The sequence below is a fragment of the Polypterus senegalus genome, chromosome 16, assembly GCF_016835505.1.
Source record: "Polypterus senegalus isolate Bchr_013 chromosome 16, ASM1683550v1, whole genome shotgun sequence".
Classification (NCBI taxonomy): Eukaryota; Metazoa; Chordata; class Cladistia; order Polypteriformes; family Polypteridae; genus Polypterus; species Polypterus senegalus.
This window is the reverse complement of record NC_053169.1, coordinates 80,845,204-80,867,439: the sequence shown is the minus strand read 5'-3', so window position 1 is coordinate 80,867,439 and position 22,236 is coordinate 80,845,204. Positions and strand designations below refer to the sequence as shown.

The 22,236-nt window shown below is 41.2% G+C and overlaps 1 protein-coding gene across 1 annotated transcript in view; it reads left to right on the top strand.

Annotated features, from left to right (window-relative positions):
- Positions 1-431: 431 nt before the first annotated feature.
- The window catches only part of sptlc3 (serine palmitoyltransferase, long chain base subunit 3), a 113,063-nt gene continuing 91,258 nt past the window's right edge, over positions 432-22,236 (top strand). Inside the window, exon 1 of the mRNA XM_039737815.1 lies at positions 432-791. Within this exon, the coding sequence (XP_039593749.1) occupies positions 696-791 (96 nt within the window). The 5' untranslated portion in view covers positions 432-695. The remainder of the gene's footprint in view (positions 792-22,236) is intronic.

Below are 22,236 nucleotides of genomic sequence, written 5' to 3'. Positions count from 1 at the left end.
ATAGGAATGTGTCCGATCATGACAAGTTTGGCTTTCTTTGACAGATTCCATTTTGCATAAAAAAATGCTAGCTGTGCCCCTGACTTTGGGTGTGTTAGTCACCCAGAACAAAGGGGTATCGGATAAAGAAAGTGAAAACACGAAAGTCTTGCCTCTCTTGTTTTAAATTGTCTAAATTCTTATAAGAATATCGCCTCCCACACAAGATCGGTCACTGCACTCTTTGTTTTGCAAAAATAATCGTTTAATTGAGTGATTCAGCGCCTCCAGGTGTTTATTCACGCCATTCGCATGGTCTTTACTGTAAAATGTTAAAAGTTTGTTGCGGGGACTAAATGGGCGCAAGATCTCTGTGAGGATTTCTATCCCAACACTCTCAGCCTACAGCCTCATTTTTCTGCCACGCCCAGACGTCCGTTACCACGCCCACTCGCTCTCTCAGGTAAAGTAGACAAGAAGCAGTTGGCACGCGCCAGCATTCGCACCCGCAAAGTGGATACGACCTTTGGTTACCGTGAGATTTCGGACGGAGAGTGAATAAAGAATTTGTTAGTCAACGTTGGCCGATGACTGTCACTCTAGTCTGTCGCTTAGCGAGTTACCCCGGCCAACCTGGAGAGACCGGTTTAACACCTTCCAGATTGAACTCAAACAACAAACGAGCCTCTCTGCCTCTCTGTTAGAAACTCGGAGACATGGCACACACTTCTGCTCCTGTCCGAAACGGGCACCCTCTGCATCCTGGGAAGAACGATGTCGGGCTGAGAAATGGCTTCAGTAAGAACGGACAGGTGTGTAAATGTCGTCACTGTGTGTCGCGGTTGCCGAGTGAAACCGACGGGTAACGCTCGCTTTTCACGACAGGAGACGTAAACTCTGCCAGGGGACTTGGATCTGACTGCCTACGTAGAGTGCTTTATATTTGGACATCGCTGTGGTTGTATTTGTATTGTCGTAGCCCGGGACACGCTTACGGTGAAAGCTGACCGGCTTTGAGCTTTTATACATAGACCTGAAGAATCTGGAGTGATTGGCAAGTTATTGATTTTCGGGTACTGGGCGTTTAAAAGCTCTATGTGGGTGCGCATGTTTAGCTATGAGGAAGTGTATAAAAGGCACATGACTTCACTTGTATGGCATGCTCATCGTGCCAATCTGTTCTTTTTTGTAACTTCGTTTGTTATGCAGTAAACGATTTAGGGAACTAAAAGTGCTTTCAGATTAACAGATTGAAATAACTTCTGCATCCACGCGAGTGACGCGAATGGCTGCGCTCGCCACTTTCAGCACCCCGACACGCACATCGGTGTTCCCGTAAATACGCCTGTGGGGAAGCCCCACGCAGTTGGTAAGGCGTGCGGGTTCACTCCCACACATTGTAGCTTTAAACTGTCTTTTTTTTTAATCACCTTGAATGTCAAAGAAAAGCAGTTTGATCTGTAGTATTCCTCGCTTCGTTTTCGAACACCCACCCTTAAATATTTCCTGCAACGTGACTTTCACTTTATTTTAATTTCTAATTTAACTCCAAAACCCACAAATTAAACAAACAAATAAATCTTATTAAAGAAAGTGCAGTCATCGCAATTTATATTTTATGCGGTGGCTTTGATGTCTAACAGCATCACAGGTCATTTTATAAATCAAGGCCTATAGATAGAATTGATCGATCAGAACATTAGAAAAGTCTAAGGAGAGCAGACCATTCAGTCCAACAAAGTTCGCCAATCCTATCCATTTAATTTCTCCAAAGTAACATCAACTTGAAATCTGAAGGGCCCGAACATCCTCCTCTGTATCACACTACTTGGTAATTTATTGTGTCTGTGATTCTCTGTGTAAAGAACTTTCTAACATTTGTTCGAAATTTACCTATAACAACTTCCAACTGTGCCCCCTGTGTTCTCGTTTAACTCATTTTGGAGCAATAGACTGAATTCACTGTACTAATTCCTAAAGTCCATAATTATAAAATCTTCAATCATGTCAAATCTTAATCCCCATTTGCTTAAAAAGCATGTTCAAATACATTGAATATATTGGCACTATGTCTGAGGTTTCCATCCGCTTTGCCCTAATTACTACCAGGATAAGTTCAGGATCCTTGTGAAGGACTCTCTTTAAAATATCTGCCCTTAAATGGCGTGGCATGGGATATTTGACTCCTCGAAAGGTCCATTTCCTCACAAGAAAACATTTTATTCTGGTAATGGTTCTGTACTTGTGAAAATGGGTATTTGAGCTTTGGAAATGTTCTGAGTGGACACAATGGACATCTTTAATGTATAGTGGGCCATCTAACAGTTTACTGAGAGATCAAGACTTGAGTTCAACCTGAGATGTATTTAAATCATGAGAGCACTAGTATTTCACAAATGTGTTATCACCTATTCGTCGCTGCAAGAATCTGTTTTGGATCTAAATAAGTAAAGGTTCCTGAACCTTCATGTCAATAGTTATTTTAGGAACCAAAAATGGTTCCCCTATGGTTTTACACCTTCATTTTTAAGAATGAAGATGGATGGATGAAAGGGTACATTGAACATGTTCTGCCTATAATAGATGCTTTTGTACAATGAATGAAACAATATGATATAATGGTCCTTAATTAGACAAAGAAGCATCAACTGAGAGCTGGAGCCCACCAAGATGTTAACATTAGAGGACCTCTAATTTCACACAAGAGTGCCATTTATAGCATCCCTGGGAAATGATCAAAAATACCCCCAAGCTTAGCTGTTCCTTCATATTTAGAAAAAGACAGGTGTGTCAGATTACATCCCAAGCACAAGTCAGAAATTCTGTTTTCATAATTTGTTAGGCTTAGTGCAGGTCAGTGTGCAGCTGGAGGCCAACCTGGCAACATTAGATAAAGCAGGAAGCAATTTTGGAGGGGACACCAAAACATCACAGAGTGCTTTGCCACAGTGGGTCTCCAATTATAGATGATAGTTGACATAGCGTTCATGTTTTTCAGAAGAAGAAATCCCATTAGGCAACGGGGAATGTGCACACTCCACAAAACCCAGAGTTTGGGCCAGGAGTTAAACCCAGAGCTCTCTATCTGTGAGGCAGCACCATATATGTGTGTCACCCATGTCCAGCACACAATCCCACAACATCCATCACATTTAAGAGTTAAGTGCCCACCTCATTGCTGGTTTTGTTAAAGGCATTAACTTAAAAAGTAAAACAAATGTTGTCACAGTTACCAACCCTCGAGACAGGTATTTTCAGGTGGAGTCATTTCATGGTTGACATTATTGAGTCTACAGTAGCCTCTTTTCAGGTCACTCCATTGGCTCCCTGTAGCAGTGCACATTAAATTCATATCCTTGATGCTTGCCTACAGAGTAGCCAATGGGGTCAGCACCTACATACTGTATATGGAGACAGTTGTGAGGTCCAATGCTCGTTCTCGCTCACAAAGGTCAGCTGATGAAAGGCATCCGGTAATTCCACGAAATCTCAAGCCAGACTCTCACCCAAGATGGTGAAACGAGCTGCCCACCTCTATTTGAAATTCTGATTCCTTCAATGTATTTGAAGACTCTCTTGTTTGATGAACTTCTGTCTAACACTGATATTGGCTCTGTGAGGTTTGTACCACACTTGTACAGTATTTTGTTCTCAGCTCTTCACTTGTGGTCATCCATTTTGTTCCCTTGTCCTGTAACATTCATTCCCAAACAGTCCCCCAAGACTGATGGTTACTCAATTATGTTAACCTCTTTTGGAAGTCGTTTTGGAAAAAAAGCATCTGCTAAGCAAATAAATATAAAGTAGCCTTGTGGTTTTGCTTCACATCTGGTGTCCAGTATTTCACCACCTCTGTACACTGAAAAAAATGTAACCTCCATTCAACTTAAAATAATTAAGGTAATGATTCACACTTAATATTTTCAAGCTGAACCAATATAATTATTTTTATCTTATTGAACCCACCATTTTTAAGTTGTGGCAAATCATTTAGAGTGATTGGGTGTAATTCACTTGTTTTATACTGAAGTAAATCTATTTTTTAAGTTGTTACAATTTAAAATGGTTTATTGGTCGTAACCTGTTTTTATGCTATTAGAAATATTATGAACATAACACATTCCAATGCTGTACTTTTTACATTTATTTTAAAAATCTAGTGCAAATACACAAGCATTTTGCGGTGTAAATCTTAAATATACAACAAAACAATTATTAAAACATTTCTACAGCTTTCTTGAAAGTATGTTTTATTACAAGTTCTTATACTTAAAATTAACAGTTGAGAAACAGGGTCACTTACCTGAAATCCTCCGTTATAAAAGTCTGCTGCTGAAAATGACCAGACCTGCATAGCCACATCCACTCCACTCGGGAAAATGTTCTTCTGTTTTGGCAGTTGGAAAGCCAGCACGCTGGAAAGTTCGACTGAATAAAGTATAACATTGATGTTGTTCATTCAATGTCAATTTTCTCTTTCAAGCAACTTAAGATTAGTCATTTAGTGTTGTAGCTTGAAATATTTTGTTTCAGATCTCAATCAAAGTAAAAAAAATTGTACCAAATTAAGTTATGGTGGAGGGAATAAACGTAAAAATCCTATTTCATTTAACTTAATATTTTAGGTTGTTCACGTGCTGTGTTTGGGGGCCGTTTATATATTCTTTCGGTCGAACTTTCAAGTTTGATGGCTTTCCAACTGCCAAAAAAGAAGAACAACTTAAAAAATAGATTTACTTCAGTAAAAAAAAACAAGTGAATTGCACCCAATAACGCTAAATGATTTGCCTCAACTTAAAAATTGTGGGATCAATAAGATAAAAAGAATTATATTGGTTCAGATTGAAAATATTAAGTGTGAATCATTACATTTTTTTTTTCAGTGCCCCTGCCACACAGCACACAAAGAACCTAAAATATTAGGTTAACTGAAATAGGATTTTTATGTTTATTCCCTCCACCATAACTTACTTTGGTACAAAAATTTTTTTTACTTTGATCGAGATCTGAAACCAAATATTTCAAGCTACAACACTAAATGGCTAATCCTAAATTCTTTGAAAAACAAAATGTACGTTGAATGAACAACATCAATGTTATACTTTTTTCAGTGTATTATCCTTGATCCAGAACCCAATAAGTGACATTACTACATCCAGGGCTTCTCATTCTCATGAAGGACACGTTTCATTTCTTGTCATTAGCTGTCTGCAGCTTACACTTGCTGGTGTTGTCACAGTTTCGCTTAGTTGGGCTGTTCAGCTGATCCAGGCGGCCACCTCAGTGCACACCTCTCTGTTGGCTCAGCAGTATTTTCTTGTCTCTTTCATTTATTTTCTTCCATGTTGAGTGCCACTCTTGGTGTATGCCATATGTATGAAAATTCACACTTTGTAAGTTTTTGTGCCTTTCGATCAATCAATTTCATAGTGAAAATGTCACTAGACCGCTTACACAGTAGACCAGAGTAACATATAATGTCACATGAGGTTAAAAGGGAAATCATAATAGAGCTGAAATCAGTCCAGATTTTATATAGCGCCTTTCACAGCAAGCGCCATCATGAGCAGTGTCAATTTAAAACGGCACAGGAGATCACAGGATTGTTCAAATCAGTCTTTGACTCATAAGTATGGTGGCTTTTATAGAAACCAACATCAGAAGGGCAATATAAAGTGAAACTAAAGAGCAAGGTAGTTTATAGGGACATTCATTTGTATTAATCTTCATCTTGCAACATGTTTTATATTATTGAAATGGATGCCTTGTCAGTTAAGGTCTACCTGTTTTCAGACACCTTTGTATGTGAGTGAAATTGCCTTTTAAAATGCGACTGACCTGCTGTGATTGTTGAAATTTGGACTTACAACCACCCTAGATATGTGACCACATGTTTTCATGCCATATTGTGTTCCTGTTCCATTTCACTTTTTATTTTATATTCGTGACTGTTGTATAGTGCACTGGGCCCTTAAGTGGAAGCCTGCTTAATAAGAACTAATTGGATTGAACTGATTATACTGTACAGTCAGCACCGTTTGAAGGTCCTTTACCTGCCAAAAACATAGCCGCACAAAGTAATGGGGTGGGGGGGGAGGCGTGCCAGGGTGTTTGAATCAGTTAAGATTTATAGAGTTTACCTTAAAGAAATGTGGCTTTTTAAAATGAATATAAAATACAAAGTAGAAAGATAAAAAGACAAAGCTGGCAGCACTATGAGGATTATGTTTTTGATTTTGTCAATGCCATCTAGCCATCCCTGTTAAGGCATCAGCTCAGAGATATACAGGTGGATAAGCCTGTGGTGTCCTGAGTAATGGACTACCTGTCAGGCAGACCCCAGTCTGTGAGACTCAAGGACTGTGTTGGTGCTACTCATGTGAGTGACACTGGAGCACCAACAGGGACAGGCCTGTCTCCTTTTCTCTTCACTCTGTACTCCTCTGACTAAAAATAAAACAGCAGGTCATGTCACTTGCAGAGATTCTCAGATGATAAAGGGGATGAGACAGAAGAGAGGAGTCAGGGGGAGAACTTTGAGAATTGTCTGCAGCTTAACATCAGCAAAATCAAGGAACTGGTTGTTGAGTTTCACCACACCCAAGAGCCTCTTATGTCAGGTCACTATTCAAGGAGTAGATGTAGAGGTGGTCCACTCCTACAAGTACTTGGGGGTCCACCTCGATGACAGGTTGGACTGGTCTTGGAACACAAAGGAACTGTATAAGAAAGGGCAGAGCAGGCTCCTTTTTCTAATGAGACTGCGTTCCTTTTATGTGAAAAGTGACATCCTTCACATCTTCTACTACTCTGTGATGGATGTTCTGTATTGTAGTGTGCTGAGCTGGTATCATCACGTCAAGAGAGGTTTCACGTAATTAACAAGCTCATTAATACAAGGACATTCTCAGTTATGGGACATACTCTGGACCCCCTGGAGATTGTAACAAATGAGTGCATTAAAACAAAACTGAGTGCTAGTTTGAACAATGCTGCGCATCCTCTCTCTGACACACCAACGCTGAGGACTTTCAGCCATCAAATTATTCAGCAGAGTGTGTCAAGAAACACTACTAGGGCTCCTTTATGCCAGCAGGAATGCACCTGTATAGTGCCTCACTGTGAGTGTGGCTGCCAAGTCAGAAGTTTTCTTTCTTTTTATTTGTGTTCCTTTTTAGTCAGTCTGGTGTGTGTTCAGACTATAATGTCTATCTATCTATCTATCTATCTATCTATCTATCTATCTATCTATCTATCTATCTATCTATCTATCTATCTATCTATCTATCTATCTATCTCTTTATTGTGGAACGGGACCTGGACACAGACAGACGAACAATGGTTTCGCACCCAACACACTCATTTTATTTACAAAATATTTACAGTAAGTCAGTGCACAACCCAGTGCCTCCAGCACCGATTCCCCAATGTCCAGGCCTCACAGTCTCTGGTGCCTTCCTTCTGGCCGCCTCAACTCCTCTCTCCAGCTCCGTCCTCTTTCACCCACCTCTTGCTCTCGAATGCAGGGAGGTGGCCCTTTATATACAAGCCAGGATGGGCTCCAGCTGCTTCCCGGCAATCCTCCGCCGACACACCCCCGTGTGGCGGAAGTGCTGGCTGCGCACCCAGAAGCCCTCCGGGTATCCCTAGTCTTCTTCCCCCCAGCACTTACTGGTGTGGCGGAAGTGCTGAGGTCCAGGGTTCTTCAGGCACCAGGGCGCCCCCTGGCAGTGGCCCCCAACACAACCAGGGTGGTCGCCCCCTCATGGTCTGGAGGAGGCACAAGCCCTCCTCCGGTCCTCCTGGGCGTCCTGGCTGGGTACCACCCCCAGCCGCCCACCACACCTATCTATCTATCTATCTATCTATCTATCTATCTATCTATCTATCTATCTATCTATCTATCTATCTATCTATCTATTATATAGTGCCTTCTATCTCTATTATATAATGCCTTATCTATCTATCTATCTATCTATCTATCTATCTATCTATCTATTATATAGTGCCTTCTGTCTCTCTATTATATAGTGCCTTTCTATCTATCTATCTATTTATCTATCTATCTATTTATCTATCTATCTATCTATCTATCTATCTATCTATCTATCTATCTATCTATCTATCAAATAATGAAAATATAAGATAGTTAAAAACCATCTGTCTGTCTAGATTTTATAGAGCCTATAACATTGAGGCTGTTTACTACAAAGCAATATAAGATAAAGAAGATTGCAAAAGATTTGAAGTCAATCAATAAATTTATATAGCACCTTACACAGTGAGCATCATCATAAAGCACTTCACAAATACCAAATAATACTAGATAACAAGAGAATACTAAGTAATACACACATACAAGAATGAGCATAAGGGTGCCAAAATGATTTATTTCCTGTGAACCTAACAGTGCTTTGCGGCTGCACTCAGTGAAGAGCACTATACAAAAATAAACTGAATTGAATTACCTTTAAAATTGATCACACACATTGTTTTCACTATTTACAAATGGCCATCAGTTTCTGTGTTTCAAAGTGACAGATCTGGAGTCAAACTTACCTTCTACCAGAATGAAGTGAACCCATGTCCTGTGTCCCTGAGGGCCTGGGTCACTGCATTCTATTTGCAGTATATAGCGCCTTTTAGATGCAGTAGGTTTTCCTGGAGTAAGTCATTCTGGCCTGAGGACTTAGATTCTGGCCAATTTTTCTTTTTTAACCAGCGGCCAATTCTTACCTTTAATTAACATTCTTGGTTAATGAGGCCCATCGTTCTTTTTATTTCCACATTTAAGCTCTGAATTTACATGCGACTACATTAACTGTCTGTGAGTTGTACAAATCAGTCGTCCCGTGCTTCACACATGGTGTTCAAGTGCATTTAGTTCATCTGATCTTCACTTTGCTGTCGTGTTTTTTGGTATGGATCAGTTCCATAATGCAGTTTCTTGGTAAAAGCATACTTATAGATTATCTTGGAATGCAGGTGCGCACCCCTTGTCATTTGAGCCCATGTTCGCTCAGTTATGACTATTCAGCTCTTTTATCCACTCCTCCAAAGTTTTCTAAGGTCTAGTCAAGGCTGAATGTTTCTAGAGGTCAAAGAGACATTGAGAATGTGGATAGTGCTTATTTAAACAGAGGGCGGCTAACAGAGCGAGACTCTTTGATCCCCACTTTCCTTTAGTCCACACTGCGGCTGCAGGAATATAAATTCTCAGAACTACTGAAGCCACCTACAGAGTGCCTGGTATTCCCGCAACCCCAACAGCTGATATGCTATGCCCTTAGGACTAATGAGATGCCTAAAACTGAAGTCTTACTCCCCCGTGATTACATTTCAAGACAGCCAAGTGTTTTGCTTTGATTCACGAGGCTCATCTTATGTGCCATCTGAATGCTGAAAGGCACCAAACATGCTGCATGCAGTCTGGCTTTGTTTGAAAATTCAGGGCAAAGGTTACACGTGAGCAGGAGGCCATTGTTCAGAAGCTGTCTCCAAGGATCAGGTAAATAGTAAGGTTACGGCGGGAACTGGGCGCAGTCTTCAGGTGAACGGCCTTTTAAAGTAGGACAGTGGAGAGCAACGGGACTGTGCCTTGAGGGACATAGCAGCACACCCTGGCCCTTCAGGCTGAAATCAGAGCTGGAATTCCATCTCCACGCCAGAGTTTTATCTCAGAAAACAATGGAGAGACACAGCAGAACCAGAGCGACTGGTTAGGAACCACAGGTTGCCTTTCTGGTTTTTCGTGACCATGGAAGCAAAGAGACTAGAGACTTTCTGCCACCTCTTATCCTGTGAAACCCAAAGGTATTGTTTTGTGACATGGCAGTTACTCGAGGTGACCTACATACACTTTAGTGGTGGTCCACATGGTTTCTTACCAGGAGTAGCAAATTACATACAGGAAGTACACAGTGCTAATTCATTCAGCTTGACGCACTTGTTGAGTCAGCCTTTCATGTTCTGTGCTTGCAATGGGAAGTGAAGCAAAATCACATCTTTTATGGGCAAGTTTACAATATGTATGTAAGTTTTCAAGGCAGCTCAGGCTCCTTCTTCAGGCAACATGTAATGGTTTACAACTGGTTACAACCCACAGGTTGCCTTCCTGTAAGGTTTAGAACCGGTTAAGAATGACAGGTCGCCTTCTGTGGACATGGAAGCGAAGAGGAGTGAGCCACTTCAAAAGCTGCCATATTGTGATCTATTCAGTCATTCAATAAATGGCGTCACTGCACTTCTCAATCCATAAATGGCTAACACGGTACATCACTCTACTACTATATATTGTGATTTGTATGGCACATTGCACCACTTGATGTATTACACGATATATTAGAGCAGTGCACAGTTCCCGTTTTGTACAGCACCTTTCACAGCAAATAACTTCATAATGTAAATGATGTGACCACAAGTTGGTGCCAGTGAGCCCCAAACCTCAGACCCTGTATTACCCAACACAATGGTGGGTTCAAATAATATATTTTATCTATATATATAAAAGTCAATGTGTGTATGTGTGTTCCAGCATCACTTCCAAACGGCTGGAGCGATTTTCATGAAACTTGGTACACATGTTTCTCATTGGTCGACTAAAAATACAGTAGGGTGTAATCAGCCCTGACCCTTCTGGGTAGGGTGGGGGGGTTGATTTTACGGTCTTGTATGCAGGTTATCATCCAGTTGACACTCGGAACGATCACCAGAGAACGAACTAGAGGAGACTGCCAGCATTCTTTATGTTTGAGCGCCAACGCACCCCTGTTGCTTTTCCAATTAAATAGAGTTGGCCGGTTCCTTGCGTAAGACCGCCAGACAAGCACATTAGTGAGTCTTCATTGTTTTTTAATTTATTTTTATTTCTAAAGTTGTGTGTTTTGTTTTATTTATATTTTTCTCAAACAAAAAAAAAATTTATTTTCCTCCCGGACAACGATGGGTATTTCAGCTAATTATACAATATAAATCACCAAACCACAATTCTAGACAAGTGCATGTTCTCTCTTTCTCTCTCCTTCTGCCACTCCTGTTGAGTATCACCCAGCTGCCTCCCGACTCTGACTCTCCAGGTGAGGCGGCGGGCTCCTGGGAGTGCTTCCAGTGCCATATTGTGTCCTCTTGGAAGCAACAGTCCTCCAACAGCACCCTCTAATGACACCCAAACTTGGACACCATGGAAGGACCACTGTCACCTGTCGTATGGGGAAATGGAGCTGCTCCTGGCTTCCGGCATCCACTGGTCCATCCTTTATATTCCACTAGCCAGGCAGGAAGCCCTTTCCCCATCAAGCTGGCATGCCATTTGTCTTCCATGGTGCCTACCATGTTTAAACAGATGCTGAGCTTTTGCTTACTCGAGTAGACTTAAGGCTTTATAGCTTTTCTCACTCTGGGCATGATACTCGTGTGTTCAATTATATGAATTAGACTACGAGAGAAGAGTTTATCCAGTGCTTCAGTCCGTCTTTATTCAGTATAGCACCTTTCATGTTGTGTGCCTTAGTAAGTGATTTTCAGCATTACTAGGGCTCTCAAGGTAGATATTGAACTTGAGACAAGGATTTGCTGTTTATGATTTGCCAACCGAGAAACTGGTGCATTCATGTAGCTCCTTTTATTGTAATTGGGGCCATCATCATATAGAGTACTTCACAAAGTTCTGCCTACATCATGAAAACCTTTTTTAGGATATAGTAAAAAATATGTTATAAGGCTTTCCTGCTAAAAGTGTTCATCCATCCATTGACAATCCCATTTATCAAGTTCCTAGAAGCAGTGGAAGCAGGGCAGGACCCAGACTGGGCAGGATTCCGGTTCATTGTAGTGCCTACCCACACTCACTCACTCGTATGTGGCAAATTGAGACTTGCCCTCTAACCTAACATTCACAACGTTGGTTTCCTGTAAGCGGTTTAAAGCATAGTGAACAATGAAAGATGGTGACGTCTCAGCCTTCTTACTCAGAGGTTTTCATAAGTCACATCAGATTCTAAAGTTTATGGTGCTTCTGCTAACCAATGAGTCAATTTTCATCATTCCGTAGGAGGACATTCACTTTATTCTTCCCGGCAAATGCATTTAATAATAACACATTTTATTTATATAGCACCGTTCCTATGCTCAAGGTGCTTAAAACAAAATGATACAAATAGTTTCTGCATAGAACACTAAACAGATATATATACAGGAGATACAAAGCATTAAATTGAATAAAATACAATAAACAATAGTATAATACTAATTTCAGTACTAAAAGAAAGCTTGAACAAATCACATCATTTATGATACACACAGAGATTATCCTGAGCATCTGGACAGAGAGGCAAACTGAAAGAAGGGACAGAATGTCAGGTTAACTTAAAAGCCTTCCTGAACAGATGAGACTTAAGTTGTTTTATAAAGGACTGAATGGAGTCGGCTGATCTCATTCATTTCAGGAGGTCTGGTGCTATACAGCTGAAGGCCACGTCACCCATGGAGTGCAGGTTAGTGTGGGGAACAGCAAGACTGCCAGAATCAGTGGACCTTAGTGAATGAACAGGCGCCTAGTGACGGTGAAGGTCACCGATGTAGTCCAGTGCGAGGCCATTCAAAGCTTTTAAATTCAACCCTGTAAGACACAGGGAGCCAGTGAAGGTGAAGCAGGATGGATGTGATGTGCTCGCTGCTGCTGGTCCATGTAAGGACTCTTGCAGTAGAGTTTTGAATCAACTGGAGATGTGATATAAGATTTGAAGGGGCACCTGCCAGTAGGGACTTGCAATAATTGAGGCTGGATGTGATAAAAGCATGGACTTTCAGCATTAGGAAAGGAGAGGAATGAACGAACACGGGATATGTTATGGAGGTGAAAGTAAGAAAGTTTCTTAATGTCGTTTATGTGAGTGGAATAAGAGAGGGAGGAATCAAAAATGACACCAAGATTCTTAGAAGAAAGTCTGATGAGATCACCATCAAGAAAAGGAGATCATTTTCTTAAGTTGCGGTTTAGTGTCAATTTGCAGGAGTTCAGTTTTGTTGCAATTTAATTTTAAAGAGTTCTGCTACATCCAGGTTTCAATTTCACTGAGGCAAGTTGTGAGCTGAGAAAGCTCTGATGAAGTTTCCCTTTTCACAGTGAAATAGAGTTGAGTATCACCTGCATAAAAATAATAATAACCCAGTCGAAAGCTACAAAAAATATGGCCAAGGGGAAGCACACAGAAGAGCAGACAATATGGTGTTGCACTGTTTAGCCCCGTTGTCTCAAATCTCCAGAGTTTTGGGTTCAGATCCCAACCTGGTCACTTGGTGGAGTTTGCCTGTTCTTCCTATTTTCACTTTTAATCTCAAAGCCATGTGTTTTAGATGTGAGTTTGTTTGTGTTTGAGAGTGTCCCATGTTAGATGAGCTCTAACCTCATAGATCCTAAAATTCTTTAAGCAGACTTCAAAATAAGTGGGTTAATGTCAGGTTAAAATGAGTTTTATGGTTTCTCTTGTGATGTCTCTCTTTCGGAATCTTCATTTTGAACCCCTGAAGGTGATGAGGGCACTTTTATAAATGACTTTGAATTTGTTTGTGAGCTGGTCTTGCTTCCTGTTGTCTGCTGACTCCTGAAAAGACTCTGGTTTTCCATCACTGCAGGCCGTGGATTTGAAGCACAGCGTCTCATTATTATACCAGTTACAATGAATTCAGAAAGTATTTAGACACCTTCATGTTTTTTACATTGTGTTATGTTGCAGCCTTATGTTGAAATCATCTAAATTCATTTTTTCCCCTCATCAAACAACATTTTATACCCTGGATCAACAAAGCAAAAACATGATTTTAGAAGTTTTTGAATATTTGTAAAAATTTAAAACTCAAATTTATCATATTGACATTTTTAAAAACCATTGCTGTGACACTTTCAGTTCAGTTCAGGTACGTCCTAAACTTTTGATCATCGTTGAGATGTTTCTACGCCTTGTTTGGAGTCCACCTATGTTCAGTGTAATTGATTGGACTTGATTAAGAAAGGCACACTCCTGTCAGTAGAAGGTCTCACAGTTCACTATGTGGATTGGAGAAAAACCAAGCCATAAGGGTGAAGGAATTGCCTGCGGAGCTTAGAGAGAGGATTGTGTTGAGACACAAATCTGGTGACGGCTACAAAACAATATTCTGCAGCATTAAAGGTTTCCATATTCACAGTGACCACCATAATTACTCAATGGGAGAAGTTTGGAGCAACCCCAACACATCCGGCCAAAGTGAGTAATCATGGGAGAAGGGCATTGGTAAGAGATACGACTAAGAATTCTATGGTCATTCTGGCTAAGCTCCTGAGAACCTGTGTGGAGATTGAAGAAGTCCTGAACTGGGCTTTCTGAAAAGGGGCCAGACAGAAGCCTCAATATAAAACACATATGGGAGCCTACTTGGAGTTTGCAAAAAGGCACCTAAAGGACTCTCAGACAGTGAGAAACAAGATTTTCTGGTCGGATGAAACCAAGATTAATGTTGCGTTTGCAGGAAACCAGGCACAACACATCACCTGGGCAGTACCATTCCAACAGTGAAGCATGGTGGTGGCATCATCATGTTGTGGGGTTGTTTGTAAGAGGTTGGTAGATTAGACAGGGTTGAGGGAACAGTAATTGGAGCAAAGTGCATAGAAAAACTAATCCAGAGTGCCCTGAACCTCAGACTTGGCTAAAGGTTGACCTTCCAACAGGACAGTGACCCTAAGCACAAAGCATATACAACACAAGAGTGGCTTAGAAACAAAGCGGTGAATCAGAGCCCAAACTTAAACCCAATAGAACATCTCTGGAGAAACCTGGAAGCAGCTGTCCACCAAAGGTTTCCATCCAACCTGACAGAGCTTAAAAGGGTCTGCAGAGAAGATTGGCAGAAAATCCCCAAATGTAGGTTTGAGAAGCCTGTCACGTCATACCTAAGAAGCCTACTAAGTGCTGAACAAAGGACCTAAATACTTACCTCAATGGGATATGTCTGTTTTTTATCTTTAATAAATTTTCAAGCATTTTCTAAATCCTGTTTTTTCTTTATCATTTTGTTATACTGAGTGTTGCTTAATGGGGGATAAATGAATTTAAATGATTTTAATACAAGGCTGCAACATAAGAAAATGTAAAAAAAGAGTGAAGGGGAACATATACTTTCTAAATACACTGAATATAATACTGATCAGCGAGGAGCACTTCACTGCAATTGGACTTCTGTTCTGTTTTTATGTACAGTTGATAAGCCTTTCCTCCATGGTTCAAAGGTTTGCCATTAAATGTATTATCTTAGATTAAACTGCAATCTGCTATGTCCTGGCAGTCCCATCTGTGCGAGTGCCCATTATTTGTTACTCTAGTAACAGGTAACACAAACACATAGGTGATAATATTCTTTTAAAAGTTCAAATGAGTGTTGCTTCTCACTACAGTTTTTGGCACAAGCTCTGGCATGAAGCATAAGGTGGTCCATGACCCACGGCTTGGGCGTCTACCCCGATTATAGCTTTCCAGCAGGTTAAGCACGTGGTAGGATTGTGATTGTGGGACACATATAGTACATTTAGGCCATGAGAGGAGTAGCACAAGGCTCCTTGGCTGCAGTTGATGTGAGCCCCGCGACTTCCCAATAGCAGGACAATGAAGAGAAGCACAAAGGAATAAACAGCAGGTCCTCACCTGCTTCTGTATCATGAATATTTTGCAACATTTTAATCTTGTCAGTTGTGCTGTGCAGTAATTGTGTGAGCTTCGTGAAAGGCACTATATGAATTAAAATTTGCATCGTTACTCTGAAAGAAGAAGATTCTTGATCTTATTCAGATTCAGTCAGAATCAGAATCATTTTTATTCGCCAGTAATTAATGAAGAGGAATTTGACTTGGCACATTTGGAACTGCTTATAACAGAGCACAACATCACTTACAAATGGCATAAGGAAAAAAACTTCATATAAAATTACAGAATAGTACAATTATAAAGGGTATGTGTAATTAATGATGTCCAAGTGAAGGAGTGAGTGTGTAGTGTGTATGCACGTGCGCACACGTCCATGTACATATACTGTACACACTCATACCTTCATATAGTCTATGACAGAATGCATGAATATGCAAAGAAGCCAGGCTGAGTTACTGGTTTGGGAGGGCTTTGGTTTTGGAATAGAAGCTATGGAGGTGTCTGTTAGTTTTAGTTTGAATTGGCCTGAAGCATTTACCAAAGGGACGTTTTTGGAATAATTGATGAGCTGGTTGAGCTGAGTCTGTGGTGATCCTTTTGACATGGTTAGTGACACGAGACGCATACACAGATGGAAGAGCACAGCCAATTGTTTTCTCAGCAGACCTCACAACATGCTGTGATTTATTTTCGGAGTGTGCCTTTGCTGAGCCAAAGCATACCAACCAACCAACAATGGAGAATGTCATTACACTTTTTAATTATGGCTAGGATTGGCTGGGAAATGTTTAATCTCGTCAATTGGCATGAGAAGTACAATCACTGCGGAGCCTTTTTAGCGATGGAAGTGGTGTTAATGTCCCAGCGGAGGGTGTTAGTGATAGTTGTGCCCAGAAATTTGAAGGACTCCACCATACGGACTGCAGAATTATTAATGTGTCGTGGAAGAGGCTGTAACTGAAAATCAGTGACCATTTCCACCATCTTGGTGGTATTGAGCACTAGGCTGTTTAGGGCACACCAAGATACAAGACAAGGCACCTCTTTTCTAGAAGCTACTTCTTTACCATTAGACCAATGGTGGTGTCATCAACGAACATAATGATTTTTTACAGAAGGATCAGTGGACCTACAGTCATTGGTGTACAGGGAAATAAAGCAAGGGGGGGAAGTACACAGCCTTGAGGGGCATCTGTGCTAATATGGAGACAGTCTGAGAGGTGGGAGCCCACACGAACGTATTGTTTCTGGTTTGTCAGAAAACTGTTAACTTCATTTACAGAGGGAAGAGGGAAGGATTCAGTTCAGTCTGTCGAAGTTTAGTTAACAACAGTTCAGGGACAATGGTGTTAAAAGCTGAACTGAAGTCTACAAACAGTATTCTGGCATAAGTTCCTTTACAATCCAGAATATGCCCCAGCACAAAGTGAAGGCTCACATTAATGGCATTGTCTACAGATCTACTTGCTGAAGGTTGCAGAAGGATGGTTCTTGTTCTAGCAGCAGAAACCAAAACAGGACTTGTTGACATATCATGATGGGTTACACCTGCACACACACACACACACACACACACACACACACATACAATTTAAAGTGACCATTTAAGCTAACACACATATGTGACGTGTCAATTTTAAATAGGTGCAGGCTCCAAGTGCGAAGGTTAGCAGATGTACTGGCTGGGCGTGCCGCATTCATGTTCAGAGGCAGCCCAGTCAATCAGATTTAAAAAGATCCTGCACAGGTCAGAGGGATAGAACTGAGGAAGGAACAAGACAGCAGAAAAATGGCAGAGAAAGAATAGAGAGCAAAAGATGAAGGTCTGTGAGAGCAGTCTCGGGCAGGGCAAGCCAGCCACCTAGAGAGGAAAGGCAGCGCGATCGTGGGCCCCGTGAAGGTAGCGTAGGATTGGTGTCCAGTGTTGCGCAAGTTCACACCTCACAGGAACTCATTTAAAGTTCAGTTCACACAAATTAAAATAAATAAATTCATGTTCATAGTTCACCATTTCAGTTTTGAACTAGTTCATGTTCAGTTCATTTTGTATTTTTAAGGAGTGAGAACAAATGACCCATGACTTTACTTTTTTCAATTTTGCATGCCTTATATTAGGCTATTACAGTGTTCTTGAATAAAATACAAAAATTCTGAAGACTTTTTTTATTTAAATACACTTTATTGAGTTATACCCAGCAACAAACATGTGTAACCATATATGCTAATATCATCCCGGTCAAAAAAGAAATTAAACAGATGCAAGTATATATATAAATTACCGCTCTATTTCCAAATGTGTGACACAAATGGTAACTATGGAACCAACGTGTAGGTGCACTGACCTATTACACTTCCGGTTAAAATTCACATCACATATTGCGTGTTTAATGGGGAAAAATATCAAGTTGCCTCACGAAGTACAACATTTTCCTAAAAACGATAACTGAGCTTCACCACGTGCTTGTGTCAGTGGGGTGCAGCTTAAGCACAAGCAGGCATACACTGACAGTGCCTATTTGATTTTACATTACTTCTTCCAAATACAAATAAATGGTGAAAAATTCATACAAAATAAATATTTGTAAAAATCCACTATTTGTGCTTATCCGAATACCGTATTCGGCTCCACCCCAGCATTATAGGGTGAGGCAAAACGTTTAATCTGGACCTAAACCAGATCCAGGATGTCACATAAAACTGAAGTAGCTCACGTTCAAGTTCCTCACTTGCAAGTATGTTATGTTAAGTTCACAGTTCTTAGAAAAATAAGCGTGTTCAATGAACGCGCTCTTTTGAACTAGTTCATGCACAACACTGTTGGTGCCCCAGGGGCTGGTTCACCCCCCTGGCTAACTGAGTGGAGTAGGTGTGGGCATGGAGGAGTTCTCCCAAGGAATCCGAGGTACAGCTGCAAGTGCTTGAAGGATGATGGGAGGAGGGTCAACCCCAGGCAGTCTGGCCAGAGCCACATGGGCAGATAAAACGGAGGTCAGGTGATGAAGACCGCGGCTGTTAACATCTCCGTGCGAGTCATGGGTGAGCCAGGGAAATGAAGAAGAGGGTGGGCTGGGATCATCCTGCTGTAAAATGAACCTGAAGGATCCAATGACTATGTGTTTTTAACCTCTGCTTTCAATGGATTTATTTCTTACAACTTTTTAATCTCCACTGGGACCTTCATTTTATTGGATTACTAGCAAAATAGCCGCACTTCGCAGCAGAGAAGTAGTGTGTTAAAGAAGTTATGAAAAAGAAAAGGAAACATTTTAAAAATAATGTAACATGATTGTCAATGTAATTGTTTTGTGACTGTTATGAGTGTTGCTGTCATCAAGGATTTGATTAGCATTATTTCTTTCAATCAGGTTCGTATCTTCGTTCGTTTTTGTCAACCGTTGTAAACATAACAGGTTTCATTCATCGAAGTGTTCACTACCCAAATCGGTACTCGTGAATCTAAGATGTTTAACAGGCATTCCCCGTATTAACTTGTGGATTTGCCTGTGAATATTTAGCGGCAGCATGTCTATGAACTTGTGCAATTGCCTGCGAGTATTTAGCGGCAGCGTCTGTATTAACTTGTGGATCTGCCTACGAGTATTTAGCGACAGCGTCTCTATGAACTTGTAGATCTGCCTGCGAGTATTTAGCGACAGTGTGTCTATTAACTGGGGTACGGTTGGAACGGTAAAGGAAATGGGTACCTGAACAGTAGACTAGGTCTAAAATACCTACACAATAACTGTAATCGTAATAAACGAACAATAAAACAGCGAAGAAGCCTTGGATTAAATAAAAAGGCTGCAGTTATCAGCAAGGAGACATGAATACCGAGGTGAAGCAAGGAAGGGAATGAAGAGACTGGAGCGACTGACGGCCTTATATGGGCAGGCAGCCAATTACGTGGGAGGCGTGGGGATGGGGGACGCAACGCCGCCTCACACGGCGACCGAGCTGCCGGCTATGGACGTATATATGTACGTAAGTAGGTTCCAGTTATGACCGTTACACGTAGAATTTCGAAATGAAACATGCTTAACTTGTGTAAGTAAGCTTTAAGGAATGAGCCTGCCAAATTTCAGCCTTCTACCTACACGGGAAGTTGGAGAATTAGTGATGAGTGAGTCAGTGAGGGCTTTGCCTTTTATTAGTATAGATTCATTGTGGATTATGCACTGCACTATTGGCACTGTTTGTTTTGGACTTTGTTTTTAATAAAAGCACATTTGCACTTTTTCACCATCCAATTGCTTTGTGTGACTGTCCTTATCTGCCAGCTAATCCGGCCATGACTATTGGGGTTCAAGAGGCTCACAGAACGGAATTGGGAGCTGGAGCCGAACCTCACCGTCACAACATCCATCCATCCATCCATTTTCTAACCCGCTGAATCCGAATACAGGGTCACGGGGGTCTGCCGGAGCCAATCCCAGCCAACACAGGGCACAAGGCAGGAACCAATCCTGGGCAGGGTGCCAACCCACCACAGGACACACACAAACACACCCACACACCAAGCACACACTAGGGCCAATTTAGAATCGCCAATCCACCTAACCTGCATGTCTTTGGATTGTGGGAGGAAACCGGAGCGCCCATAAGAAACCCACGCAGACACGGGGAGAACATGCAAACTCCACGCAGGGAGGACCAGGGAAGTGAACCCGGGTCTCCTAACTGCGAGGCACTGTCACAACATACAGTATGTCATTATTGTTACCTGTTTGGAATCTAGACATCAACTGTTTAAACCAGAAGGTCCTTAACATCTTATCTGTGGTGCTAAAAGGTTTGTGGTGTACATGCAGAGTCATGAGTATGTGTCATTGTGAACATGCATGGCAGGACAGCTTCATTTTTCAGTACATAAAGCTGGGAGAGAGAGGCAGGCAGCTTCTTTAAGGACATTGCCCAAACAAGACCCTAAGTGTCCCACCTCAAGTTAATTATTAATAATTTAGTGATTTGAAGACCTGGAAAGGAGAGGCAAGGCGTCCTGTAAAGTAAAGAAATAAGGAACTGATTTTTATTTTGCCTTTGAGCTTAGTGAGCCATTAAGCAGCTGAACATGGTCTAACTAGCTGATAAACAAAACGGCACCAGTGGCACTCGATTAAAATGTTGAACCCTTTAACGGACTCACCTTGGCTTACCCCAACTATACGGCTCTCACTTTATTGCACTACGATAAGAAATATTTTTTTTATTTTATTTTATTTGAGAAACGAAAAGATAACAATACACAGCTCAATGAAGTGAAAACAACAGCGTAAGTACAATAGTAAGTTCTGAAGACTATCCATGAAAATCTACTCTGAATCCCACCCAACAACGTGAGCCATGCAGTTACAAGAGTCTTATCTAAAATGCTTCTTTATCTTTCATACAACAGGCACATTTCACGAAAAGGTTAAACATGGTCTAGCATGCTTACTTCAGGAGTACATTCATGAATGAATTGCCAAGTTCAGGGACACTGTCTGGAAAGGAAACAAGGCCAGCTGAATTCTGGGAAGCATTTGGATTTAGCCCATCAGGGGTTTTTGTTCATTTGCACCCAAGTGCGGCCTGTCCCCTCTGAGATTGGTTCCTACTTTTTACCCAGCGCTCCTGGGGTAGGTTCCAGCCCTCAGAAACTTGAACTGGGTTAAGAGGGTTTGTGCAGAAGACATGAATTACAGAATTATACTTTCATTTTAAAGCTGTGAAGATGTTAATGTCATTTTTACAACTGCAATGCTATATGGTTGCGAGACATGGACGCTATCCAGTGACCTGAGACGAAGACTGGACTCCTTTGGTACTGTGTTTCCTCGCAGAATCTTTGTGTACTGCTGGTTTGACTTTGTGTCGAATGAGTGGTTGCTCACGGAGTCCTGATTGAGGCATATTACCTGCATTGTGAGGGAGCGTCAGTTACGGCACTTTGGCCATTTGGTGCGATTCCCTAAAGGTGATCATTGTTAAAGGACCCAAGTGGGATATTTTACTAACATTTTGGAATTCTATGAGAAAGCAACAAAAGGATGCAATCAGAGTGGTGCATATGATATTATTTATTTTGAGAAAGAGTTTGAGAATTTCCTTGCCACCTGAGAGGTTGGGCATCAAACTAAAAGACATGGGAGTTCAGGTTGTAGTGTGTAGACAAATTGGCTCAGACACAGGAAGCAGAGGGTGATGGTACAAAGAACCTTATTAGAATTGGGTGATGTTAAGAGAGGTGCCCCACAGGGACCACTGCTATTTTTAACATATATAAATGATCTGAACCGGAATATAAATAATAAGCTATTTAAGTTTGCAGATGACACCAAAACAGGTGGACTGACAGATAATTGAGAATCCATTGAATCATTACAGAAGGACTTGGAGAGCATACATGCTTGGACAGATGTGTGGCAGATGAAATTTAATGTCAGTAATTGTAAGGTATCTTTATATATAATATGCTACCGTGGCTGTTCGTTTGTCTCTCCAGAATTGTAAATGACCTGTAGCTCGCAAACCGTTTAAACTATTGATCTGAAATTTAGTACACATATACTACGTGACCTCTACTGTCTGCTTTCGGGGTGAT